Source organism: Semicossyphus pulcher, unplaced genomic scaffold (genome assembly GCF_022749685.1).
Source record: "Semicossyphus pulcher isolate SPU_LCO1_2020_fin unplaced genomic scaffold, fSemPul1.0.p SCAF_9, whole genome shotgun sequence".
In the NCBI taxonomy this organism is placed as follows: Eukaryota; Metazoa; Chordata; class Actinopteri; order Labriformes; family Labridae; genus Semicossyphus; species Semicossyphus pulcher.
Window position 1 is genome coordinate 26,528,775 of NW_027211770.1, and position 27,921 is coordinate 26,556,695.

General features: G+C 41.9%; 3 protein-coding genes and 1 long non-coding RNA gene across 4 annotated transcripts; 1 reads left to right on the forward strand and 3 right to left on the reverse strand.

Moving 5' to 3' along the window:
* Positions 1-3,174: 3,174 nt before the first annotated feature.
* LOC138583845 (protein rapunzel-like) lies at positions 3,175-10,134 on the reverse strand. The gene is made up of 3 exons (XM_069655860.1): positions 10,020-10,134; positions 7,629-8,160; positions 3,175-6,095 (listed from the first exon to the last, which is right to left on the reverse strand). The coding sequence occupies exons 2-3, from the start codon at positions 8,120-8,122 to the stop codon at positions 5,405-5,407; spliced, it is 1,185 nt and encodes a 394-aa protein (XP_069511961.1). The 5' UTR covers positions 8,123-8,160; positions 10,020-10,134; the 3' UTR covers positions 3,175-5,404.
* A 182-nt stretch (positions 10,135-10,316) lies between these two features.
* On the forward strand, positions 10,317-21,822 carry LOC138583848 (uncharacterized). The gene is made up of 4 exons (XR_011305436.1): positions 10,317-10,499; positions 11,079-11,194; positions 18,454-18,521; positions 19,330-21,822. It is a non-coding gene; the product is annotated as an uncharacterized lncRNA (long non-coding RNA).
* Positions 14,225-19,863, reverse strand: rpz (rapunzel). Its single transcript, XM_069655861.1, has 3 exons — positions 19,743-19,863; positions 17,067-17,151; positions 14,225-16,017 (listed from the first exon to the last, which is right to left on the reverse strand). The coding sequence occupies exon 3, from the start codon at positions 15,973-15,975 to the stop codon at positions 15,292-15,294; it is 684 nt and encodes a 227-aa protein (XP_069511962.1). The 5' UTR covers positions 15,976-16,017; positions 17,067-17,151; positions 19,743-19,863; the 3' UTR covers positions 14,225-15,291.
* A 1,336-nt stretch (positions 21,823-23,158) lies between the features above and the next one.
* LOC138584231 (uncharacterized) lies at positions 23,159-26,891 on the reverse strand. The gene is made up of 4 exons (XM_069656407.1): positions 26,501-26,891; positions 25,849-26,151; positions 25,535-25,625; positions 23,159-24,523 (listed from the first exon to the last, which is right to left on the reverse strand). The coding sequence occupies exons 1-4, from the start codon at positions 26,889-26,891 to the stop codon at positions 24,109-24,111; spliced, it is 1,200 nt and encodes a 399-aa protein (XP_069512508.1). The 3' UTR covers positions 23,159-24,108.
* Positions 26,892-27,921: the final 1,030 nt, after the last annotated feature.

Consider the following 27,921-nt stretch of genomic DNA (forward strand, 5'->3'; position numbering starts at 1 on the left):
AGACTGCAGACCTGAAGATTTTTTACACGATCCACCGGTATATTCTCGTCGTATTTCGGATTCTGTACCGCTCTGAGCCGTTGCCTGCAGCGATCTATGTCCTTGGAAAATGGCAGTATTTCACTCCAGTTTCTCTCGCTGGGCCGTTCCTTCCAGAGGAAGGGGCGCAATGCACTCTGGGTGTTGTATTATTGCTTCTACTGATTACAGAGAACACCAGCTTTGACTGACTGTGGCTTTTTCCAGGGAAGAATTGCTCCTTTAAGTCCCCGGAGAGAAAAGGGAAACCGATAAGATTTCCGCTGAACCATAAAAATCTGGACCAGGGTCGTCAGAAGTCTGTAGTGAAAATTTGACTCCCATACTCTGCACTTTTACTGTGTTTTAAAATGTCCAAAGTGAGAGTAAATGAATGAGAAAAAACATGAAGCAGCTGCAAAAGCATTACACTCTATTTAATAATCTTTGTTGGTAAAAATGATCCAAATTGTAGGACTACATTTTTTTTTTAATATCAGGTAAGCCCTTAACGGGCTGACAGCTCCCTTCTTCTTTCATAGAAAGACCATGACTGCCTTTAGATCTGTATGTTTATAGCGCCCTCTGTCTGCAAACCCGCTCTGGTGCCATCTCCTCGTCAGATTTCACTCTTTTATCCAGAAAACGTTACTTTATCCTTCCCTCAACCACAAAACACACAAACTGTGGCTCCTGCGGCCTGAGAGAGCTGCAGAAGATCCTGTCAGTAAACACATGCTTCAGTCTTCCTATAATGACGGTCAGGATTGACGGGCTACCACAGGCAAAGCTTTTTATGCAGGGGAAGAGCCTCTCGGATCAATAGTTGTTACCTAGGCAAAGCCCACACAACCACTAATGAATCCTCTGGCTTACAGAACAGGCTGCTGCTATTTAGGTCTACACAGGAGAAACACTGAGGAAATAGTTTGCACTCCATCCATTGCTTTAGATCAGAAGATAAAAATGAAGCGATTATGTCGATGCCGGTTTAATATAAGCAGAAGTGTATAACAAAAGGGGAACAGGCCTTCGTCCAGCAGTAGGTGCAGGTGTAACACAGCCAGTTTCAGTTCTTTGTTGTTGTATTGTGTGGCTACATTTCAGTGGTCTATTCTCTTGGACTGGTTCTGTGGTGCGTTTGAGGACTGAGCTGTAGTCTGGCACACCCATTCGTCTGTCTTTTTCAGCGTAGGATTAAAGCCCTGATATTTCAAAGGTAGTAAACTGTGTTAGTCACCGTCTGGGATAATTATAAAAAGGTAACAGGTGCAGTGTCAGCGACACAAGTATTTGAACAATGATTTGCTTTCCTTTTGTCGTCTGGCACGGTGGTAGACTGACACTGTTGGGGGGGAAGGCCCGGAGCTGAGTACACTTGAAGTCCAGTTCCAGATTATTGTGAACACTGTGTACTGTACTTGGGCACGGTACGAAGCAATCGTGTCAAATGTGAAAACACCCTCAGGGTGTACACACAAATGTTTAATTCTTCCCATTTTGCGACCTCCCCACATGTTTCACAGTCCAGCTGAGCGTTAGCATTAAGATTTCTACTCTCTTCACCAAATAAGGAAGTGAACCCCCACAAATCAAAGGGACTAGTTTAATTTTATTACATTTTGTGGACTTTTCTGACAGAGTTAGATGAGACGATTGCTTCTTGACCACTGTCATATCCAAGGTTAGAGCTAGAGTCAGGAAACAAAAAACCTTAGCTTAGCGTAAAGACTGTAAGCAGAGGGAAACAGCTAGCTTGGCATCTTCCAAAGTAAAAGAATATAGCTACCTACACAGCTATGGCTTACTAATTGAGGAGATAAACTGATATTTTGGTAACACACTTAGCGGCTTTCTTATTGAGAATTGAAATCACTGTCATGTCTGAACGCTAAGTATCGAGCTACATGGGGCAGCTGGTTAGCGTACCTAAGCAAAACGACTGGAATCAGGGGGGAGACAGCTAGCTTAGCTCTGTCCAAAGTAACTAAATCTACCTGCCACACGTATAAAGTTTATCATTTAGCACATCATATTTAATTTCTTCTACCAATACAGTAACTAAAGTGACAAGCAGGTTATGTTAGTAACAGACAGAGGTGATTTCAGGACGTTATTGTTCCTAAAGAAATAGTCCACCTGTAAACCCCACCACCACCACCACACACACACACACATAAAACGTCCAGTTTTTGTTTCTACTGTTGTAAAAATTGAGCGGAACTGGTGTAAAATTTGTGAGCTTTAGCGGTGCCGGCCTTTGAGTTTCTGATCTTTGAAGAGGGAGGGAGCCATGCTAGCTGTTTCCTTTTGCTGTCTTTATGCTAAGTCACGCTAATCATCTCTTGGCTGCAGCTAGGTACCTAAAACATAGACGTGAGAGTGATATTAATCTTTCATCTCACTTTTGACATGTACGCGAATATGTTAAGACTTATTTCCAAAACTATTTATTTAAAGCTAAAAGACAAAAAAGGTTTAATGTTCCTGAAACACTTGTTTTGATGAATCAGGGACCCCTGCTATCAGGCAAACAGTCACATTTTTATTCTAGGAGATTTATTCCTCTTAATTCACACATTTATGTTTTGTACCCGTCCCTTTGCAAATAAACATTAGACGAATAAATACACGAGGAAAATGATCACGTGATAACCGAGAATGACAAATAGATTCACCAAAACAAACAAATTCTTCTTTTGTTGCATTTATAGTTTGAATATTGGCTGAAATTAAACTTTATTTCTCTTCTGTACAAAGTTTATCTTCTGTAAAATATAGTTGTATCTCTTGAAATGCTTTAAACCGTACCTCTGAAACTTTATAACAGCCTCATCTTCCCGTCATCAGCAGTTATTTTCCACTGCACGCAGGGAAATCTCAGCCGATAAGATGCAGCCTACTTCCTCCTGCGCTGTGCTGCATTACACAGATAACACTTGATTGATTCGGACAGGCCTGATGTACGACAGAAGCCGAGCAGCTAGAGACCCTCCAGATCCACTGAGATATGAAATGATGGCCGTCTCCGCCCGCTCTGCACCTCCACCATGCATTATGACTGATCCGTTCCTGCTAAGACAAGCACTTTGCTGCTCGTCTGCAGGGTATTAGCTCAGCCAGAGGCTATTCATGGACTATCAAACTAGAGCTGCGGTCAGGAAACGCTGACTTATGTGTAAATATCAATTAAATTAGGCGGATTGCTGTTGCTGAGGTTGCACTACCTTGTTTTAATGGATACAGGCACTAACCGTGCTGCGTAACTCACATGTGAACAAGAAATCAGAGGCAGATATTAGATTATACTTGTTTACACACATTAGCTCTTCATATTCTGTCATTGAACGTCAGGAAGCATTAACAATATGATCATGCACTGAGTTTATTGAGATTATTTGGTTTGAACATGTGTTATTAGTTATAATAAATGACAATTTTTCATATAAAAATGCAGATTTTCCTACTTTATTTCTCATTTCAATAACATAACGTTTGTAAAAGTGGAACATTTCTGGTGATAGATTTCCTTGACCTCAGAAGATCCTTTAATACCCGGAGAGTAAAATGATTTCAAATTTGTAACAAAAATTAAAGAGCAAAGATGTGATTAAAAACAAAGAGAAATGTAACCTGCATATGCATCACGATTGTGTGGTGCAAAACAACACCAAAAATGAAATGCACAAATGCAGAGCGTGTCACGTCTCATTCAGGCTGACATGAAGCTCGGCGTAACCACAGGCACAGCTCAGGTTTTGGTTCAAAGGGTTTGAATGTGTTTAAAACACAAGGCACGTTGTCTTGTCTCCGGTGCCAAACTCTGCGCCGCTTTTGTGTTACACGCCTGAAAAAGTGACCCCGGTCCCCCTGTCAGAGTTATGTAGGCCAGCCTGCTGAGCGGAGACAAAAACGGGAGCACAGCTCAGTGGATGCAGCCTCAGCAAAAGCTGCTCTTTAGGTGCAGAGGCGTTTTCTCATGGGAGAGGGATTATTAGTGAATGCAGCTGAGGTTGAAGCTCAGACGCTTTGCATTATTTACAGTGTTAGTGTAAAATTTCATAAAATGCCAAACAAACAAAACAGATACACGGTTAACAATATGAAAACAGTCAGCAGACAAAACCGTGTCTATAACTCAAATACAACCAGAGAGCGAATTAAAGTGCATTCGGGATTTGCTGCTTTTCCTTTTCCTTTAAATCTTTGATTATTTAACTGTTTCTGTGCGTGGATCTGAGAGGAGACATTTTTACTTTTAAGTATTGACTCGGGTATGGTGAAGCTACTGCTATTTAACTTGAGCGTATCTGTACTGGAACTTCCTGTCAGAGCATTTTAGGCTTCAATCTCTCCTCAAACTGCACCTTTAATACACAGCATTTTATGTAAATCATGTTTTAGTGATCTATATTTTTACCTGCCTATCTATAGCCCATCATTTCTTTTATTGTTCTTGTTGTTTTATTGAGAGCACTTTGTATTTTTTTTTAAAAGTGCTCTACAAATAAAATGATTATTGTTGGCTCAGTGGTAGAGTCAGTCGTCTTTCAATCACAAGGCTGACGGTTCGATCCCTGGCTGCTGCAGTCTACATATCGAAGTGTCCTTGGGCAAGACACTGAACCCCAAAGGCATACCCGTCGGTGTGTGAATGTGTGGGAATGATAAGCTTATTGGCAGCATGTGAAAGGATGAATGTGACATGTTGTGTTAAAGTGCTTCGAGTGGTCTGAAGACGAGACAAACACAATGTAACTGCAGTTCATTTACCATTTATCTTTTTTATGCTACTTAATATATATATATATATATATATGTATATATACCTCTAACTCTCTGTAGTTTCTACTTGGACAAAGATTTAAAAAAGTATATAAATAATCAAATTATAATGTGTAATTCAGGATTAAACCAATGCTTTCATTCCATTACAGCAAGCAGGTAGCTAGTTTTTATTTAAGACGTCTATGAGTTGTTAGCTCGATGCTATTGGTTAGTATTTATACTGTTGCATAAGCTCACTGCTGATGCAGCAGAACAGAAAATACCTGCTATAAAAATCCCTTTGCATGGCTACAGTGAGCAATGACTGCTGCCCAACATTGAAAAATACTTGAAAAAGACAATACTTTGGGGGCCAATGCATGTTGCTCAAAATTCAGTCAGAGATTGCATGCAACTGGAATGATTGAAGTTAAAGACACGATGACTAAGGGAAGGTTTTACATAGGATGGCTGTATCTGTACCTGATTTGCTTTATCGTCACTCACACCTATTAAGCATGTTGAACCGCTGAGTCCGACGTGTCTGAGAACCTCCACACTGATATTCTAAGGCCTGTCTTGCAGATGGACAAACAAGAAAAACTACCGCCTCTTAATTTCACTCTGAGTGCACACACACCGCCACATTCTTGTGTCTCTCCCAGTAGTGACTGTCTTCCGGAAAGCTCCACGCAGCCGCAGACTCCTTGTGGCGACTGACAGCGTGAACGACATACCCGCACAGCTGCTTCTCCAACACCTCCACCACTGTCGGGGCGTTCCCCTTCTTCCCCTGGCCCTCCATCACCTGCCGGATTAAGTCGCGGGGCACCGGCTGGGGCTTGGTGCTGAACGACACCACCAGGTTGATGTTGTTCACCTGGAGAACCTCGAACCAGTTCTGTCCCGCCACGTGGTGGAAGTGCTCCCCCGCTCGCCAGTTCCGGTACGTGCTGCCTGAGTGGTTGATCAGCCGCACGGACCAGCTGACCCAATCGTACTTTTTCACCAGGAACTCCAGAAGCTGCTGAGTCGTATCCTGCAGGTTCTCCGCTTCGTTTTCTTGCAGGAGGTGCTGGGAGTCTAATTTCGCCTGCTCCGGGAAGGCAGCGACGCAGGACTCGATAGTTGTCTTCATCTTGGATTCTACCTCTTCAATTTGGCTGCTCCACTCCCGGATTTTCTCCTCTTCTTCCTCTTGGCCCTGGGTTAAGGCGCTGTGTCCCAGCAGAGCAATCAGGCCCAAACACAAGAGCTCCTTCATGCGGACACAGAAATCCTCCAGGAGGCGGCGGTTCCTTGCGACATACCTGCAAAACAGAAAATAATTTGCATGTACATTTAGGTGATTTATCTGATTCTCCTCTTACCAGAAATCTGCAATGACCCTGGTGAAAAGACATGAGAGCTGCGAGGAATCCCAGCTCGTTCTCCTTCCCAGGTCGTCAAATACTGTTTTATCATGGAGTGCAGTCACAATAAGTCGCACAAGGTAACTTCCAGCGCCTGGGGCTGCACAGGGGCTGGAAATTACTGTAACGTTAACCCATCCACACCCGATTTCGACAGTCAGAGAAGACAGCTGTCAGTGACGTAGGAGAAAGAACGATAAAGTCCGTTTGGGTTCGCAGTTTGGTCAAACAACACAGGATCCAATATTGAAGTTGAGGTGAAATGAAAAATGTAATTTTAATCCTTTAAGATCACATCCCCGGTAATATTGTGCATCTATTTGACAATATAGGCCAAAAAAAAAATCAATTTCTTCGTATTCTTATATCAAAATCCGATCATTTTTTCTTCGGGTAAAACTAAATTTCACGCGTGCTTACGTAAGTTAGCACCAAACAATTTCAACCAATCAATCTGCAACATGTAGCCGCAGAGCACCAAGAACGCTCGGTCAGTTAGCTAGCTACTGCGCTGTGGAGAACGTCTGTCTACACCCACTTCTCAACGATCAAATCAAATCCCTCTAATGATATGTCCCGCCTGCACGTCCTGTTTCACTCAGAAATATGTCACGATACGGAAGCTAGATACTCTAGATTTCTACATTAATCGAAAAGGCAGCTGGGCTTGGTTGAAGTTCTTGAGGTTGTTTCGTCTCTCACCTTCAGACGCTTCTTTGGTTCAGAACCGACTGGTGGACTGAGCCAAAGAGATGAGCCTCTGCAGGTCACTGGACAAAAACTTCTACAAGAACTATCTTGCTCCAGATTAGGGATGCACGATTTTGGAATTTCTGCCTATATCTGATATGCCGATATATTCCCACCCTTTTTGCAAATTGCCGATTTCAATACCGATGTATTCAGCACATTTTGTTTCCACCTAATTGCAGAGAACATCAAGTCTCCCCTGTAGTGGTATTGATATCATGCCTACTCTTATTGTAGTGGCCAAAAACTGCCATACCGCAGACATCTTGCACCCTTCTTCGCGCTTGACGGAAGAGGCACGCCGAGTTAATGTCGTAGCATTACATCAAGCTTTTTTAGGGAATCATCGAGCATTTAGGCAGAATTAAAGCGTTTTTTTATCGGTGGAAAATATCGGCACAAAAATGACATATCTGCTGATGCTGATCATTTTCAAGCCGATAAAGTGCGGATAATATCTCACATCCCTACTCCAGATGACTAAAAATGTTCACAGACCACTAGCTTTCGGTGACATAAGCTATCTGAACTGTTCGACGTGAACCACTTTTAAGAGCGGTAGAAAGCAGACACTACCTCGTGCTTCTAAAGTCTCCATATGGATGTGACAAATCGTTGGTACATAACGACGACCTGGGATGAGAATGCCTTGCAGATAAATATGATGAAATAAGACTTTACCTTTCTACCACCTCCAGAACCGGCTCTCCAAAGCAGGTTGTCCCCATCAGAGCATCACACAGCACAGACAGGTTCTTCTCTCCTCCAGTTGTGGAAAAGTGCTCCAGGAAAAGTCTGGTCTTCACCTCCTTGAACTGCTGTTTGGCCTCAATGATGTCCATGTACTTTCGAAACTGGTTCCTAATGTTCTCCTCCACTGAGAAGTACTGAGAGTCCAGCCTCCCCTTCTTGATCTCGCAGTCGATGTCTTCCAGTTGGGCGGAGAGAATGTCCAGCCTGTTCCTCACCGTCAGGAATTGCTCTTTTACGTAGAAGACCTCCTTGCTTTGGACGTTGTCTAAGGCCAGGCGGAGAACCGGAGCGGCCGCCTCGCAGAGGGGGAAGAGCTCGCCGACAGCGCTGGCCAACACCTCGGCCCCCTTCTCAAACATGTCCATCACTGCCTCGATGGACTCCTTCTTCTCGGCCACAACCCGCTCCAGTGGACTCGACATGTTCTGAGACACAGAAGGACAAAACCTGAAGATTCAACCTGTGGGAGAAAGATAGGAAGTGCGCTGTTGAGGTATTCATTAAAAATAGACCCTGAAAAGGGCAGTTTTGGATACTTGACCTGCATTTGGTTGAGCAAAGGCTGGCTAACATCATCCGCAAATAGTGTCTATAAATCGTGATCAGTTTGGCCCAAGAGGGATTTTTCCCTCTAAAGTTTTGGGATTGTTTCATTTGTATATTTTGATAAATAATAGATAATCCTTTAACTAACACGAACCACACCTTCAGCAAGATGCGATCCAACAAGTTATTGATTATTGAGATTGATGATAATGACGCTTGGACTTGGAGAGATCAGAGTTTTTGCGGTCAGCGTTTTGGGGAAGCTTCACTGGGGGATCCGCCGTCGCACCCTGGCACGACGAACCCGCTCAGGGGAAAAGAGGACAGAAAGAAACAGACAAAGAGCAGCGGTGGGAGGGAGGGGTGCAGGATGCGAGAGCGAAAGTACGTTTGAATCGATGGGAATGCCGGAAAGGTGCGGTTGAGGTGTGGTCCTGCTCCTGAAACTATTAGGCCCTTAAAATCTACCCTTTGTTCTCTGGTCAGAACCACTGATCTTATTTATTTTATTTATGGTTTATCTGATAGGGACACATCCAAAACACATACACAAACTGACAATGGCTATCCAATGCAAGTATCTTAGTGTTTATAGTGTCTGCTAGTTTCCACCATCTGTCCCTAGAAGGGCTTTTAGGAAACTGAGAGGTTAGTAGCAGACAAGAAAATACATCAAATACAACAAGATGCTAGAATATTATAATACACTTTTAATATAACAATCAAGTTCATGACACCAACACTACTTTCATCTAGACTATTATATAGGCTACTGTACATGTGTAAATAAGTATCAATATATTTTGGAGCCGATACATTTAGTCCACCAGTCAAGACAAAACAAATCCGTCAAACATTTCAGAGACGGTAGTTTCAGTTACCTGCTTGCTGCTTCTCCGGAGTGAGGATGTCTTTGTCTAATGTGATAATAAACTAAAGTGTTAGTTCGACAAAACAAAAAGGAACTCCTTTTTCTAAATCTCTTTATTTTACAAGAAACAATCTATTGTAAAAGTTATCTGCAGATTAATCGATAAAACAATCATTTAGTTCAGACGAGCAGGAAAGACATCACGTCTTCAATATGAAGGTTTACGAGGATAAATATCAGGTTCAATAGGGCTTAAAAAAATGTGTTCAAATGTTAACCCTGACCCTGCCTGCTCTTAAACGTTGATACAGTCCATCTTAGAAAAACTACCCACCCAGAAAGACGCACGCAATGATGTCATACAAACAAAATGGGGCCTGAGATACTCGGAGGAGAAAATGACACGTATGTCCTTGGGTCTGCACATGACTCACGTGAGAGGCAGAGCAGACGAAGGCCAAAGCATGTTTAAAAGTCCCCTTTCATCCCTGCCTGCAACCTGACGCACATACATAACCGAGACCTCTGTGTTCGTGTGTTTGTCTGTGGATGGAGATCACATTCTGCGTCACCAAACTCGACAAAGAAACAAATACACCGTCGCTATTTTCGATATTTATTAAAAAGAATGGCAAATCTAAATCTGATCATCAAACATCTAGTAAATTAAGTGTTTGAGCGTCAAACATGCTTTAAGTAAATATATGAAGACACGGTTTGTCATGTGTCCAAACTGCACCACATTCAGTCATGCGCATCCAAAAGAAATACGCAAAGGCAGCCTTTTTACGCACGAACCCCCTGAGATCATCGGACACACCTTACTGCATATATTCACCACTTCTGGTGGAAGATAAGGACATTCATCACATTCATACAGGAACTGCTTTTTTTCCCTGTACCTTAAAGAAATGACAGCTGCTCCTTCTCGCCTGATGAGCTCCAACAGCTGCAAACTAATGCCCCTCTCCAAGTTTGAGAAAATTCCCACGGTTCTCTCACCCGCTCAGCTGAGGAGGGGTCCAAAACCAGGAGGAAGAAGATGCGCACTGAATATCTGCAAAGAACAGAAAGAGAGAGGGAGGTGAGGGAGAAGGGGAACGATAGAGAGAGAGAGAGAGAGAGAGAGACTGACAGCGCAAACTGCAAGAGGTGAGATATGTGTTCGGCTCCATTTTCTTCTCAGTCTTCGCCATGAAAGGACGCTTCAGACTCCTTCCAACAAAACGCAGCTGATTTTACACATTTTTTCCCTCTTTGTTTAATTTCACATGATTTCGACGGATTTTCTGCTGGGAGAGGTCTCTTGCGCATTTGGTGCAAATGTCTCATCAGCATTCTGCGCTTCAGTTGATTTGAACGTCTGAGGATTCAGATTTAAGGTAAGACAATAAGAAAACTGTTCTCGTGTTTTGTCTCTGTCGTATCTAAACACAAAACCTCGATCAGCATCATTATAGTCTTAATATTTACCACAGCCACATCTGAAATCACAGGAACATGTCCTGTAAATCCACAGCTGTGATTTGAAACACACCTATGGCGTTTGGATTTGTTATAAAATTTACTACATCTAATATAAACTGACATTTCAACGTGCAGGAGGGAATTTGTTACTGTGTGTATTTATAGCCACTGCACAGACGTGCTTCACAACTGTATCAGATGCACCAGAAATAGAGCAGATCAAAACATGTTTTTAAAATCGTGTTTAAAACCAAATAGCATTTTAATGTTTCAAATGACTTCTTGATGTTATAATGAAACCTCGCAGCTCCTCATCCGCGCGCACACGACGCGCCCTGTGAGCGCTCCGACTGAACCTCCCTTAAAAAAAAAAAATCATTACGCAAATCGTTTAATCCTCCACACAATAAAGGGCTTCACGGCATGTATGAAGATTTCTTTGATTTATGCTCTAGACTTCTGTCTAAATTTCTGAAACAATTCTCATTTTTCAGGTGGAAATGGATTCTCTGAAACGAGCTCGTGTCATGGAGAGAAAACGAGCTCCATCACATGATAGACGAGGTGCGTCAGTGTGTGAAAGACGCTCATCCTTCAGTCTGCGGGGAAGGTAAGAACCTTAAATCTTTGTCTCTCAGTAATCTGCTTTTCAAACGCACACAATGCACATTTTCCTGTTTGGTTCCCCAACTCTGCGCTGAGTCAAACCTGTTCAGCTGGAAAATGCTGCATGAGGGCCATTCCAGAGGTACTTAACCCAGGCCGTGTGCCCGTTTTACTTTTACTACCTCAGGTACATTCTTCCCCGCTTTTCATCCTTAACGTTTACGTTTATGTTGGATCGCCTCCGCGCAGGTCACGTAGCAGATCTGTTTGGTTTATGGAGGCAGGCGTTCATAGCGCGTCATTTGGAGACACAGAAAACATGCTTCAGTCCTGCGGGGGCCCCCGGGCAGATCAGCGATAACAGGTGTTCTGGTGAGACAAGCTACTTACGCCCTCTTGCGTTCACAATAGCAAGTTGCACCTTAACCTTCATAATGCACCACCAGAGGACTTTTTCCACATCTATCCCTCAATTTACACACATTTAACAGCATTAAAGGCCTCTGATTTTTTAGATATGCCAAATAAGCTGCATGAAGGGTAAAAAATATGGTGTATATATAAATAAAATATTAGAAAATAATGGACTGAGGTGTGTTAAATATTTTATTATCACAGCGTTGGGACGAGCAGCTTGTTTGTTTCAGATTTTGATATTCTGGATTTTCTGTAACCAGTCGACAAAATCTCCAAAAAGTCAAACAGAAATATTTTTTATCCAAACTTAATGAAAATAATTACAAACACAAAATTACCTCAAAAGCAAAACCTATAACTTGTAAACAACAATGTTGTAGTCTGTTTGTGCAACAACAATGAAATCTCTTTTTACATGAACTAATTATTAATCAATTAATTCAAACAAAACAAAGTGAATGTTTGAACATTTTGCAATAGACATAAACGTACAAATACTGGTAGAAAATATTATAATAGAATGTCAAAGTGAATTTGTGTGTGTGATATGAGACCTTAAAATCTGCTGGAAACCTCACACGACATTTAACAGTCAAGATATTTGTCACACGCTCATACGGGCAGTAAAAAGTCTGTACCGCAATGACAACACGCAGAACAAGGATAAACTGTGAAGATGCATAAATATAGAAAGAATATAAAACTAGAAATAAAATGTCAAAGTGCAGTGTGTCCGTGTTTGTGTGTATCCATGATGTACACTATATAAGATGACATAAGACATTCTTGATCATAAGTGCTGCTTACTTCGTATTGTCCTCAGTAAAGTCATTACTGTGTTGAGGTCTGTGGTAAGACCTGCAAAGCACCCAACATTACGTGTCAGTATGTATATTAAAAAGGAGAGCAGTAAGGATGTGGATACCAGGAACACACCAACACTCTAAAATCATCTTGCTTCATGGATCTGGTTGAAGTGAACAGCACAAAAGTAATGTATTAAAAATTCTCACGAATATTCAGAAACCTGAAACTCAAAGAACTTTATTCTGTTAAAGAAATTGTACTAAAAAAAGACGGGTGCAGGGAGGAGGGAAGGTTGTGACCGCTGGTTCATGATGTTCTCTCTTTCCTTTGCTGACACTGGGCGTATGTTTGAAAAACGTCTGCGTGCATTATAGTAAAAAGTAAAAAGTGGTAGGAATAAATATAAACGTTATTCTGCTCCTTTTTGAACATGTGCTGTTTGCTTTGTGTTGAGTACAAATTGTGGTTCAGATTTACTTATATATACTTATATTATATATTATTTCTGTTTTAAATAATCTATTTTATTAAATTAACATGTTCTAAATAAAGAGAACAATCAACCATTTTTTTTATAACCATAAATATTCTAGTGAAAAAAACCATCTGTACATACGATTTAAAAGAATTGCACAAAGTTAATTTTCTGATAATAATTCACAAGTCTAGTTTTGTGCTTTTCTGGTGTTTTTACAACAGATTTATCTGAATTTGATAAAGCTAAATTTGCAGGCCGAAGAAAAAGTACACATGGACAAAAGTGTGAGGACACCTGTAGTTGGACATAAACTGCGTCCACTCGCTTTCGCACAGCTTTGCACTTTATTTCTGCACCTGCTGCAGGCGTTTGCTCTCATTCAGCCACAGGAGCTTGAGTGAAGTCTGGTGAGTAGTTGGTGTGGTTGAGGTCAGGGTTTTGTCCATGCCAGTCAAGTATGAAGTTGGAAGCAGTGGATATAATATCACTGTGAGTTGTATCATTCAAGCGTCTTGTTGCAGCTACTTTTTTGCCTGTATTTGACTATGGTGATCTTTTGTATATGCACGCTTCTGCTCAGTGTCTTCATATGGTTAATACAGCTTACCATGCATCCCTGAGGTTCATTACCAACTGTAAAGCTCTGACTCACTAATATGAATGATACTCTCGGGTAGGATGGCCTCCTCTGGCGACCCGTAGGCTCACACATTGGCACACTTTTACATATAAGGCAATTCTTGGTCTGCTTCCACACTACTTATGTGTTTTTATCACGCAGAAAAGTGCTGGACAATATTTACTGCGTTCTCGGGACTTCATATTACTCTCTGTCCCAAATGCCCGGACAGGAATTGGGAAAAGGGCTTATGGATATTCTGCACCCTCAGCGTGGAATTTTTTTGCAGAATGACTTGAAACTGAAGGAACTGCTCTCGCTAAATGCTTTCACATCTAAGATGAAAGACTTAGAGGCAGATTCCATCAGATTCCAACTTTCTTTTCTTTTTTAATTTGTCCCTGTTTTGTGCGTCTGTCTGCAACTTTGTGTTTTTTGCCGCTGTCTTGGCCAGGTCTCCCTTGAAAAGGAGATTCTTAATCTCAATGGGACTACCTGGTTAAATAAAGGGTAAATAAATAAATAAATAAAATAAAATAAATAATTGAGACGACACTGACAACACACCACATTAAACCTGATCTATATATACAGCTCGGTCCACATCCCAGAGACATTTTCTTTATATATTTTAACACTAATATTTTCCTTAAGCTGCAGCTCTTCAGCCACACATCTGTTTTTAACATCGTAAATAACGACTCCTTCAAATCTCCATTGATCACCCATGTTTATTTATAGTGGTACATTTATAACCAGGCGTAACCAGCACAAAAAGGCAACAGATTCACATGGGACATTTCATACAAAGCCTTTAATAGGTTCATGTAACATTCCAGCATTTTGACAGTATACTCTTTATGCAGCCTTACATTGAATGTGATGTAATAATAAGAGAGATGGCACGAAGCCACAGATCCATGAAGCAGTTAAAGGCAGGGTTATGTACTGGAACTATATGAGAGTTAAACAGGACCTCAGGCTGTGTGAAATATGATGAACAGATGTTTGTTGTTTGATTGTTGAGTGATCTCATGTTTTGTCTATTACCTGATGACTTGAACCGTTCTAGTGCAGAAAGAAACCCACCTTAAACTACTGATACCATCTGTTCGCTAAAATAAAAAACAAAGACATTTACAAACACTATTTAAGCAAAAGTCTGAAGTCTTACTGTCGCATAAAGACCTTTTAAAAATATAACGTCTTACATAAAAATACACTTAAATGATTAAGACAGAAACCCTTAAAAGAAGAAATGATATAAAATAAATGGCACATTTAGGCACTGTTGGTCAGAGGAGGACGTGTATACAATGAGAGTCGAAATGTATCTTAAAAAAACCCTTAAAATAAATGTTTGTTTTGATCTAAATGGCCAAACACCAAAGAAACCAACTGATAAATGCATCTCTATTTTACAAACACACTTGGTGCACCTCCTGCGTTGCTATAGGGCGATAGGACACATCAAATAGAGAGTGGGAATTGCACAGACGAAAACAGGAAGAGGAAAAATAACATTTAAAAAGTAAAAAATAAACAAAAACAATTATGTAGTGAAATTGGAAATAAAATGTCAGAAAATGCAAATGGTGTCTTAGAAAGAATGAGACATGCTGCTGCTCATATCACACAGTGGAGAGGATTTTTTCAAAGTGCTTATAGGGACACAAAGAGAGAGAGGAAGACGAAGGAGACGCAGAGCGAATGTGGACATGTGAGTCCTGATTATGAAGGAAAAGCAGCCGAGAAGAAAAAAAGCTCTTCTTCTTCTTCTTCATTTGCAACTGCGAAGAGCCTCCTGCATCTTCTCCTGCACTTTCTCCATCCTCTCTGACCACGAGTCTCTCACTTCCTCCTCGTCATCTTCGATGATGGCAGTGAAGGCCATTAAGGCGATGAGGCCGATGAGGAACAGGTAGGTGAGACGCGTGCAGAGATGCTCCATAGTTTGGCGATCGCCCTGCGAGTGCTCCAGGTACACGTTCAGGATGGGCTGGCTGAAGATCTTCCGGGTGCCCACCACGCCATCGTACAGCGTGTGCAGGTTCTGGTCTCCCATGTCGTTGGAGTACCTCTTCATGAAGTCGGTCTTCCTTTGCTCACGGTCCTTCTGCGGTGCCTCCACCATCTTCATGAACATCTTGAACTGGTCCTTCAGGTTCTCCTCCACCTGGCAGTACTGGCTGTCCACCGTCTCCTTCTGGATGAGAGCCAGTGTGTTGCGGTTCACCTGGGACAGCTTGTCCAGCGCCCGGTTCACCGAGCCGAACTCGCGCTTCAGGGTGCGGATGTCCTCGTCGTCCACATGGTGCAGCACCACCCGGATCAGGGAACCCGCCACGCCAAAAATGGGGTTAACGACAGCTGCTGCCGAGGAGATGGTGGCCAAACACTGCAGCACTTTGCACAGGCCCTGCTTCAGTGTGGCCTGGTCCTCCAAGATCTCCTCGTCTGTCATGGTTATAAGGTGCTGCAGGTGTCGATGTCACCGTTTGGACGTCTGTGAAAGAGATGGAAAGAGAAAGATCACAGTTTAATTCACAGATGTTTTGGGGGGTATTGTTGCCAGGTGAAGTTTGAATGAATTAACTGGGTATGTAGCGGTACACACAACACTTCTGAAGTGCGCTGGTGTTGAGATGATCCATTCTGTAGCACGGTCTCATACTAGAAGCAGAGCTCTGTTTTGGGAAGGGCTAAGTGAGCGGCAGTGAGAGAGAACGTAAGAGTTTGTGCACGGCTTACGCGAAGTGTCGGGGACCGGAGCAGCGGAAGAGCAGAGATAAGAGTGATCGGTAGCTGTATGAACAACAGAACTAATGTACAGCTCAGGCTGTGTCTGTGCATAATAAAGCCTACGACTTCGCTGCGCTCCCTTGTCTTGCTGGCTGCGTGCTGCTACAGCTTCTGCAACTGTTAATATTTCACCAGGATCGAACGATATTTCGAATTTCGGTTGAAAAGTGACAGCTCTAATGTGGGGTTTAATAGAAGTTGGTATTTAGGAGTCAAAGAATCTGACAAAAAAAACACTTGCATTATGGGAAATGTAGGATCCAGTGGTTGAGCTCAGCCTCTGCTGCTTTAACAAGTCTGGTGTATATGCTGTGATGCTGCAATACTAATGGGCTGTGGTGAGGGCGTCTGTCTCAGCTGCACTTAAACCTACACAATTACCTTTAATAGTTAGATTATCTGCTTGTCTATTATTAAGAGTGTTTTATAAGCACACAGCAGGTCAGCTGAACATATAACAAGGGGGGTTTCTATGGACAAACATGTCATTAAGATATTTAACATAATGTTCAGTAAAGAATACAATTTTCCTGTGTTTAAATTGAGCTTTTCTTTCAAGGAAATGTGTAATTTCCCCAAAGTTAGCGTCATGTGGCAAAGATCTCTCCAGGAAATCTTATTAGAGAACATTCCAGCAGTAGCCTGGAATGTTTCTCTTACTGCTTCGGCAGCCTCCAAGAACAAGAATAATCATTTAAAGGCAGTTTGAATCTTGTAATTGTGAAATGCTGGATGACATTTGTAGCTTCTTACATTAAAAGCTTCACTTGAAGCTCACACAGTCGCCTCTTCCTGGGCTTTTACGGTGAGAAATGACTCTGGTCCTGATCAGTGATTCCTGAAACAAAAAAGAAACAGATTCAGACACAAGACACAGTTTGAATGCATCAAACCCAGAGGACGCATCATGCTGATTTTGCTTCATTCTGTCTCTTTGAACCAGGAAGTGGACAGATTTTTGCTGTTGCCGTTTTTCAGCAGTGAAGGAGTTAACAGCCTCTCTGCTTCAGTACGACACGGCTTCACGGAGCAGCACTCGAGCCTTTCAGCACCAGGCTGCTCTCTGTGCGTTTCTATGGGCCGAGCTGATAGCTCCTCAGCAGCAGGCGAGTTGAGACGCTAGCAGACAGCAGCTCAGGGGCGTAACGCAGAGACGCTCAGCTGCAGTACACTGGGAAAACAAACAATGCTATGGCTGACTGAGCTGTAAGACTTGTTTATTACATAACAGGAGCTGTTATAGCAACTAGTATGAGGTTGCAAGCTTGTTTAGAGGCTGGATTTACATGTTTTAAGTCAAAAGTTTGTGAGCTAACCGATATCGCATGAAGCAGGATCACTGAGGTGTTTTTCCACAGACACAAGCAGAAAATTAGACATTAAAATCAGCCACTGAGTTAAATGTGGTTCAAGCCCTCTTGTTAAGTGTTCTGTTATCCACTTCACCTCGGTGAGTCTTTTATAGCTCAGCATGCACGCTTTGATACTACCGACACTCAAAGATCTATCTACTAACAAAGATAACACTGGCGTTGTGACAACAATGGGGACCCAAACAGCTGATATGAACAAGGCTGTGCAAGTTCAAACAGGCCCTGAAACACAAACACACATGCTATGTGATAAACAGGCTGGTGTGTGGGTGTGTGTGTGTTTGCTTTCTATTTGAAATACCTGTGTCTTCCAGAGGGGGCACTAATTTACCTATAATGACATGGCCTTCCATGTTCTCCACCATCTGATTTCAGCACCACCATTGTGGACTGACAGCGACAGTGGCACTCAGGAGCAGGATTTAACCCTTTAGCTTCAGGTTAACTCGAGGTCATATGTTTAAATGCACAAACTCAACACAAATGTTTCACTTTATTTAAGTATGTATGACACCTACACTTGAATAAACATGAAAAATGAAATTAAATCTTCATTTAAAGCTTCTTAAAAGGTCACTTTTGCGTATTTTATTCATCATTTTTATCATATTTTCTCTGCATTTATACTGAAAGCCACCTGCTCTACCCATTAATCCTTTTTTTTTACTACTTCCTAGTACGACTGCTGGTATTTAATTGCAAATAAATCATAAACAAATGTCATTCTTATGTGCTAAATATCTATTTATTTGTCGTTGCTTTTACAGATGATATTCTACAACAGGAAACCCTCCATGTCCCGGCACAACAGGGCAAACTCCAAGCGCGGATGCAGGTAATGAAAGGGTTAACAACAGGTTTCTGACACAAGCTATCTCTCTATAACAATACGGTATAACATTATTTTAGAGTCTTTATAATGTGTGCTATATTTATCTAAATTTGGATGCTTTGGGTGAACCTAAAGGCGTCCTACTGCTGCAGTTAAACCCGATAGAGTTAAATTAACCCTTAGTGTCGGTAAAATTAGCAATAAATTCACTTAAAGACATTAAATAACGAGTGAGTTTGATTAATTTGTGCCATTTTTAATCAATCTGAACACAATTGAAGATAAATGTATGATAATATTGGCCTTTTACGATAATAAAAATGTTATTAAGGCTCATAAATACTAAATAATACAGTTTTTTTAATCAAGATGTTTGTCCATGGGTTAACCAATCACTGCTCTGTAGCAGCATGGTCTTTAAAGAACCCACGACACGCAGACACACCCACACCTCACTCAAAGTCATGACGTTAAGTTTTGTTCCAGTGACTCAGCTTCTGCTTTTCTGGGTTTCAATACAAAAATGAGCTTAAAAAAGATACAAAGCTTAATCACTCCTTTAAATACATTTTAACACATGTTGGTTGTGAATAAGACGGCTATCTCAGTCCAATCAGGAAGTGTCATGCTCATGTCACTGCAGTGAAGTGGCCATCTTGAATGTTTTCTATGATCACAGCAATGCTAATGCTAATCCGAATATACACACTATATTCTTTTAAAACTGTTCCTAAATCATGCAATTTACGTTTTCATGACTGATTTTAATAAATATCTGTCGTTTCTTCATGTTTGTTTTGTGTATTTACAGCTGACAGCCTGTGTGGCAGTTGGAGCACTTCTCTAAGGAGGTGAACACCCTTCAGGATAATGCTGTTCAAACAACAACTTACATAAACGAAGACTAACATACAACAATGAGGAATCTTCCGGAGTTCCTCTTTGTCTGTGAGTACTAAATTAAGCCCAACATCCCCTCTCCTGCAACTCAGGGCCAGACAACTGCCTTCCTGCCAGCTATGGCTCCCCCTAGCCGTGCCTCCATATTTCCTTGTTAATGCACACCATAATGCCCTGACCCTCCCTTCTCTAACACACCAAAAATACACCATAATACACCTTAAAAGTTTAATTTCTCTCTCTAAATGTTGAGTATACAGTCTCCATCTGCCTTCCAGCCAACATTGGGCACCATTGGCCAAAGCAGAAGACAGGATTACTTACCTTTTTGAGCCTGGCTCTGCCTATACCTCCCTCTCCAAAGTCCCAACCTCGACAGCCTCCTTCTTCTTCCCAGCAATCACTGCAAAAAAGGACACTTCCATGTGTGTCTAATGTGTAGGGGTGTCCAAATTGGACTTTACCATTTATTAAGGGCCCAGAGAGCCCCTAGAACCCCAAATTGGCCCTTTTGGCACCAAATATACATAAGCGCCAAATTATGATTTTAAAATAATATTTTATTGGCCTTAAACAGCAAAGCCCACTCCTCAAATACACCATGTCCTACCCCTATATTTTCAACTTATTCTGGTCCATTCAGCAGGCATACAGTTCATACTGAAGCGCATTTGTCAGTCACTACGCAGCTGAACTCATAGACACTTTCCGTCGCTTTTTGTGCGTTTCCTAAGCCCTGGAGCAGCTTTTGGAGGCTACACATAGTCCATTGATGGTATTTCTGAGTCAAAGACTCCTTTTTCTTTTGGACTGTACCAAAAAAACTGGAAGAAAAATGTTTTCATGCGCGAAAAATCCAATCAGGCCAAAGGAGAGCTCTGGATCCAAATGGGCATCTCCAAAAGTGCGCAGGTGTATCCAAAGGCACAGGGAGCTTTTTGAAGGCTCCAGAAGAAAAAAGGAGAAGTTTATCCAGCTTAATAGGTAATTATAATATTGATTGTGTTTATATTGAAACAATTATGTGTAAAAAATGCAAGCTTAACTCGAAGAAAGTCAAATTTAAGGTCCATTTGAAAGCAAACTGCACCGAGAAAACTGAACCAAATGGCGCAACTGGTACTTCAGACAGCAAAGCTTCAACGTCACGTATTTAAACATATCATGTACTTAAATATATATGTCCTGAAACAAACAGAAGAGTTGCATAGCTACATATTAACATTTCTGTCTTTCTGACCAACACTAACCATAAAACAAGCAAAAACCTGAGCAGTAAACGCAACCACTCAGTGCGCCAGAGCAGTCCAGCTACAAGCCACAGCCTGGTCCTTTATCCAGGCTCGAATAGGAATAAATAAAGTCTCGTAGAACAAAAAAATCATTCCATGAAAACTCCTGCAGACGAATCCAACAGACTCGGAGGTTGGGGAAGACTGCGCCGGCGGTTGAAGCTGTTTTCCCCATAATAAACGTCTATGCAAATCATGCTGGCAGCTGCCGGCAGAGCGTTAAAGGACAATCCTGTTCCCTTCAGATCCCAGCTGACGTCTATGTTTACGTCGCAGCTATATTACAGCAACATATAGTCACAAACAAGATGGGCGTTTACCTCCCAGCGTGTCCAGACCTGAGTCTACAGCAGGTTTAAGACCCTACATCCCCTCTCAGACTCCAAGCCTCAGGCAGCAGCAGAACAACAGAAGCCCTGTCCCCCTTGCGCTTTTAGTGGAAAGATGAAGAAAAAATAGAAATGAAAAGACGAGTGTCCGTTAGAAATGACAAAGCCTTCGTTATCTGCTCAGAAACGACCTTCCACGTCAAGCTAACGTGCGCATGTGTAGCCTGTTTCAGCACCAGGGCACAGCCGGAGCTGCAGCCGGACGCACGCCTGTCCTCATTGTGCACATGTCGCAGCAGCTGTCAAACAGATCGTATTTCAGACTGAATGCACAGTGCGATGAATACTCACAGTTCTATATGAGACTGATGCAGCTACACTTGTGCAACACCAGCTGTCTGTGGTCAAAATGTGTAATGTTGAGGATCCAGGCTGACAGACAGGCGCTGTTGTAAGACGCTCTGTTTTTTTTAGCTGGGGGGCAGGAGGAGCGCTGTTTGACGGTTTGAGACACAACAATGTCCCGAGGCAGTGAGTAAAACTGAACAAGAGGCACGGGGCTGTGGGTACAAATCCACCGAGACTTTCTGTTATTAACATGAATATTTAGTAGGAATTGTGTTTGCACATTACTCTTGTTCTGCAAAAGGCAAGTTACTACTTATTTAAAGGAAACGACCGATGTATTTTTTCTCTGTTGCGGATAAACTGGGTTGTGTAGTGTAAACAAGCCTTTATGCTATTTGTACGTGTCTGATTTAATTCTGTGTAAATGTTTTAAAATAAAAATGAAAAGAAATTAAAGTACATGTCTTCTTTGCTTTCATTCTGCATAACTTCTTCTGAGCACTTGTCAGATGTTTTAATCTCATCCACTGGCTCCCCTCAAGGCTGCGTCCTTTCACCACTCCTTTACATTTTGTACACTAACGAATGTCAGAGTCAGTATGACAACAGATTTATTTTAAAATTTGCTGATGATTCGGTTATTCTGTAAGTCTCCTATGTGACAATGAGAATAGCCGTGGCCCTGTGGTAAATGAATTCGTCCAGTGGTGTGATGAGTCTTTCTTGCATCTAAATGTTGTTAAAACTAAGGAGATGTGTATTGACTTTAGGCGGCAGCCCACATCTTCCCAGACCACCATCAAGGGCCAATATTTGTTCGGCTTGCGGAAATTGTCATTCTTTCATGTGGACAGGTCCCTCGTGACTATTTTTTGTAAATCTTGAATTGAATCTGTCCGGACATTCTCACTGATTTGCTGGTATGGGAACCTCAGCATCAAGGCAAAAAAATCTCACTAAAATAGAGAAGATGAGTAGCAGGATTCTAGGTGTGCAGGAGAGCACACTCTCTTTCTTGTTGACAGACAGGTGGTGAGGAAGGCTAATAGCATCAGGTCGTATGTTAGCCACCCCCTGTACAGAATTTCAGACCCTGCCCTCTGGCTCCAGGTTGAGGTTCCCCCCTGTTAAGAGCAATAGGTACAAACCTTCTTTTATCCCCACAGCCATCTCCATTTTAAATTCAGGACAGAGGAGAAGTCAGCAGGCTCTTACCTGAGCAGGCTTCTACCTGAGCAGGCTTTTACCTGACAGTGTTATAGTTATTTTTTACTGTGGCCACAGTTTTAACTTATGTAATAGGCATATGGTCCTTTTAGCACTATGTATTTTATCCTTCACATATATTTATTGTATTTATTTTTCTCTTTTGTTGATTGCGGTTGCACCTCCCGGTGTGGTGGACCTCTCATATCATTGTACTCGGGTATGTGTTGTTATGTATTGTTGTTTTTGTTTTGCTACAAAACAAATTGCCCCTTGGGGACAAATAAATAAAGTTGAAGTTGACTTCCACAGAAAAATGTGATATTTGGGAACAAAGCAAGCGTTTATCACTCCCGTGTCAGGAGGCTTTTACTTTAAATCTGCATGAAATCAAATGATTGCCTGCTGATAAACTAAAATAAATGTTGGTGCAAAAACAGATGAACATGTGTTGTTGCTGTATCTCTTGCTCTGTTACATAGAGATACAGTGTAACATAAATGATGCTTTGATTACAGGAAGTGCTTTCAGACAGAACCACAGTTGTATTCAATAATATTCTCTTTATTATTTAAAATGCTCCAAAAAGAACAAAATATACATTTAAGGTCAAAGCAATAAAAACAAAATCAGCTGGTTATTCTTCAACATTAACGCTCATCCTTTTAACATTAGAGATGATTGGTTGTAGTTGCACATGTTGGACTCCAGGGGCGCTGTATTGACACACATCAGTATTTTTATTAAACCCTTGTGCATTGCAGGTCACTGAAACAGTGGTTCTCAAAGTGAGAAGTGGGGGTCCACAAATTATAATAAATTTAAAATAAACTATAAAATTGTGTTGTATCATAAAAAACTGCATGTCTACAGATGAGGACCATTTACACCAATGAAACAAGCATATTGTGTCCATTGCTCCCGACCACGTTAGCTTTGGACCAATAGAAACTGATATGACTGTGACACATCACGTCAATCTGTCATGAATCACTCAACTCACTCAGGTCGAAGCGAACCGTTCCTGCCGCTGTCATAATGTTAATTTTCTGAAAGCTTTTAAGATTAATGCAAATGTGAGTCCACAAGCAGTTTGAAAAAAATGACTCTCTGTTTAAAAGCATATAAGTGTTATTAACATGATTCAAATAAAAGTATTTAGGTTGATACGTTTTACAAGACAAATACTTCCAATGGCATGTAAGAGTGCAAATGGTAGCAATATGCTTAATCGGCGTTACGATTATGAGGGGGTCCTTGAAAAATGTTCTCCCCCTGTAAGGGTTCGCTGGCTGAAAAGGTTTTAGAACCCCTGTAGTAAAAGATGGCTGAAATAAAGAAAAGTGCAGTGAGATTACAGCCGAAGTAACAATAATGCAGAGTTGTTTTTTGGGGATCTGGTTGTACATTTAAACTGTGTTGATTGAAAACAGCACGTCAAAACCAGTCAGACCATATCAGAGAACATTCATAAAGTCCAGTGTTCAACCAATAGAAAACCTCATCAACTGTCTATCAGCTGCACATGATTCCTCCACTGTTGGTGTGGCCTCCTCCTCGGTCCGGTCCCAGTGTTTCTCCAGACGGCTCTCTGTTCTGCCGCAGATACTGTGTGGGGTCGGTCTGGTGGCGAGCTACTTTTCGAGCGTAATACCTCCTGGACGCCGCTCTCCACGCCTCCCTCCGCTGCGTCTGAAACTCCTCAGGTAACTCGGATATCAGCATCCTTCTCCTCTTATCCACAAAAGAGATCGGGTGTGAGTACCGGGAGTCGGTGATGTGGGGGAAGGGAGCGGGGCGTAAGGGGTTTGCCTGTTGGCGGGCTACTTTTCGGGCATAATACCGCTTGGAAGCTGCTCTCCAGGCTGCTCTCTTTAGTCTCTGAGCCTCCTCCGGCAGCTCGGACATGGGCACGCTCTTCTTACTGTTCCTGAGGAGGTTGAGAGGTGAGACAGGATCACACTGATGAGTAGGTGTACAGTTTACAAACATTCTTTAACACTTTAGTCTCAATAGAGCACATTAAAAATAACAAAGATGATCATGTTTTACAATGTATAAACTGTCTGTTACATGTTTTTCAATGTGAGCAGGCTGAAAATGTTTTTTGCTCTTCGACAAGTAGGAGAGTCACAACACTATCCACCATTATAAAAAAAGATACTTATCTACATGACTGTATAAAATGGCAGCTTTTGTCCTCAACTATTTATTCTGGCTGGGTTTTTTTTTACCGTTACCTCGCCTGATATTTGTTGGTTGTCTACCGAAGACAATTATGTTTCAATCACAGGCGAATGTAGTAGTGAGCATGGCTTCTGACTGCAATGCAAAAAACCTAATAAGTGAAAAGAGGACATTTGAAGAGACCACATGTGGGTCTGAGAATTTGAATTAAACACAAGATACTTGTGCCCTAAGGATAATCGCTCAGTGAAAAAACCCCTCCCACTGTGCCCTCATCCTAACACCTATAACTTACCTACCACATGACCCTTAGTGGTCACAGCATCCCATGCAGCATCGTCACCATCAACAGACCCAGGCTCAGTTCATGCGAGCTCCAGGTTTTGACAAGGCTGATACTACCTACCCTACTACATGGCTCCTGAAGGGCCCCATAACTCAAACTTGTAGTTAGAAATTGTGGGATATTGTGTTTGGAACTTTACTGATTAAACTTTTAATTAAACTGATGAAAAGATCCTGCCTTCTCACCTATTAACGTTTTTGGTAAAGATGATTGTTTTAAGGCTTTTTTGCCTTCATTGATAGAACAGCTGAATAGTGACTCTGTATTTGGGGCCCCTGCTCTACCAACTGAGCTAAATCAGAACCCCATTAACATGCTGGTTGTGAAAAAGTCCTTGAGAAGCTCCTAATATTTCATAGCTGATGCCAACAATCGGTTCCGAAGTTTTGAATATATAAAATAGCCCACCTCAGGTGTTCTCCCTCTGTGACGATGTGTCCGCCAGGTTCTGCATGAGCGTTCTCCTGTAACTCTCTTCTGTCTCGGTTCTCCAGTATTTCTGAAGAGATCAAAGAGAATGAACACGTTCTTAATCACACAATGCCACTGCCCTGCTAATGCATTTATACGGGGAGAATTTTTAGGGCTGTTAAACAAGGCTGGGCTTTGTTTGGAAATGTTTCATACCATTCATGCATAGACCAAGCTTAAATTAAGAGATCATTTTCCCTGAGATTTTTTCAATATTAGGTATAATAAGAATTAAATGTATTATACATTACTTGTCACACTGGGGTTCTCTATGTCCTGACACAGACTGCTTGTGCTCTCTGGACCCTCCATGAATCTCTCCTCGCTCAACTCCCACTTGATTAAAACCGTGTCCATGTCACACGGCTCCTCTTTGACTACGACGCTGCTGCTGGGAGATGTAAGCAGATTCCGGGCTGCGTCTGAAACACCCGAGGACTCGGAGGAGCGGGAGGTGCAGGTCTGGTCCACACCCAGTCTGCTGGGGGAAGACGGAAGAGCCGACTCGTGGCTTTGGGAGGAGACGTGCGAGGGGGGGCGGGCAAAAAGGCCAACTGTGGAGAAGGAGGCAAGGACAGGGTATTTTCAGTGGTTGAAGAAATAGATCACTGCTAGCCCCTATTACTGTTAACGAAGGGTTTAGAGTACATCGTTATATGCCTCCAAATGGATTACTAATTGAAACACTTTTCTGACTGTTGTAAACACAGGCCAATAAATAAATATACCAACAGTCACAGAGTGGTAGTGAGGAAGTAAAGCCAATAATAAAAAACGTGTTACAGTCACAATTCAAATACTTTGCTTCCTTATAATATAAAATTAAGCACTCGTCCCATCACCTGGCAGACTTGTATTTATAAAACCATACAGGATGTATTCTTTTCACTAATGTTTACTTACAGGAAATACTCATTTCACACTCCTGCTGCCCTGCTGTCATCTCAGTGCCGATGCAGCTTGGTTCAAACCCGCCCTGCTCTCTGCCCTGTGGGTCACCGGAGCTCTGTGATCCTCCGACCAGGCTGTGCTCCTTTTCAAACAGCTCGCACGTGCAACCCTGTCTGCGCAGCACCTGCTGCTCGTGCTCCATCTCTGTCAGTCTACACTCCAGCCGCTTGATCTCTTTGTCCCTGTCGGCCACCATCCGCTGGTACTCACGAGTCCTGGCACTGTTTACACCGTACAGCACGTTTATTATCGAGTCCACCGCCAGACGGATGGCGTTTTCCACCACCAGAGCTTCCTCGTCGCGCAGGTGTGGGTGCAAAGCTTTGTTTTTGAGCAAATTCATCCTCAAAGCCAACCTGTATTGACCTAAGAAAGCTATGTGGAAAGCGTCAGGCTAACAACAAGGATGCTAAGCTGTCAGACGCTTCGGCTCAAAAGACATAATCCGCGCGCACAATGTCAATTAAAATAAAATATGTACATGCAATACACCACTCTGCAGCTTTTCCGTTAAACATAACAAGAAATAAACAGAAGTCAAAGTTTTATTTAGCCGAAGTTGAATCTACTACATCAGATGAAGCTTTGCTTCCTGCGTCGTCCACTTCTTCGCTGAAGCCGCTTGTCAGTGGATGTCGGCCACAGCGCCACCTTGTGGCTTGTATGTCTGTCTTTAAGTGATCAAACATTAAACAGAAGTGTTGTGGCAATTAATACATATTTACTGTTATTAACAAACAGTCTAACCTATTTTCCTAGAGAAAAAAATAAGTAAATTTTTTTTAAAAGTGATGAGGGGGGGGGGGGGCGCATTTAAGTTTAAGAGGCATTACAGCTCTGCCTGAAAACCTCCTCATCCTTACTCTCAGGCAGGTGGCATTAGTTTATTTTTCTGCATTCAAAATTATGATTTTACAGGAAATGCTTTCTGTCAAAGCACATTATCAGACCTCCAAGAATCTATTTCAGACAAGACTGAGCACTCACAAAACTAACAAAAGACTGCATTTTTGCTCAACTCCCTAAAATACTGTGGTTATTTATTGGGAAGCGTGTTTTTACCAGGGTTTCTAGTCGATAAACAAACTATCTGTAGGCGAATTTTCTATTAGGGTGTAAACATCTATGTTTTAGATGGGATAAGCATTTGCATTATTACTCTGTTGCCATCAATTGGTTCATCTCAGGATTTTCAGCTTTTGTCTCCAAGTCAGGCTGCCTTTCTGCAAAATAAGATTTCAATGAAGACGCATAAACTCGCCCTCTTGATCACAATATTAACACTCAGACTTTGTGTTAACAAGGAGCAGAAGAAGGAACACTATGGAGGTAAGAAATGAACACTCACCATCATTTCGGTAATCCCTAAACAT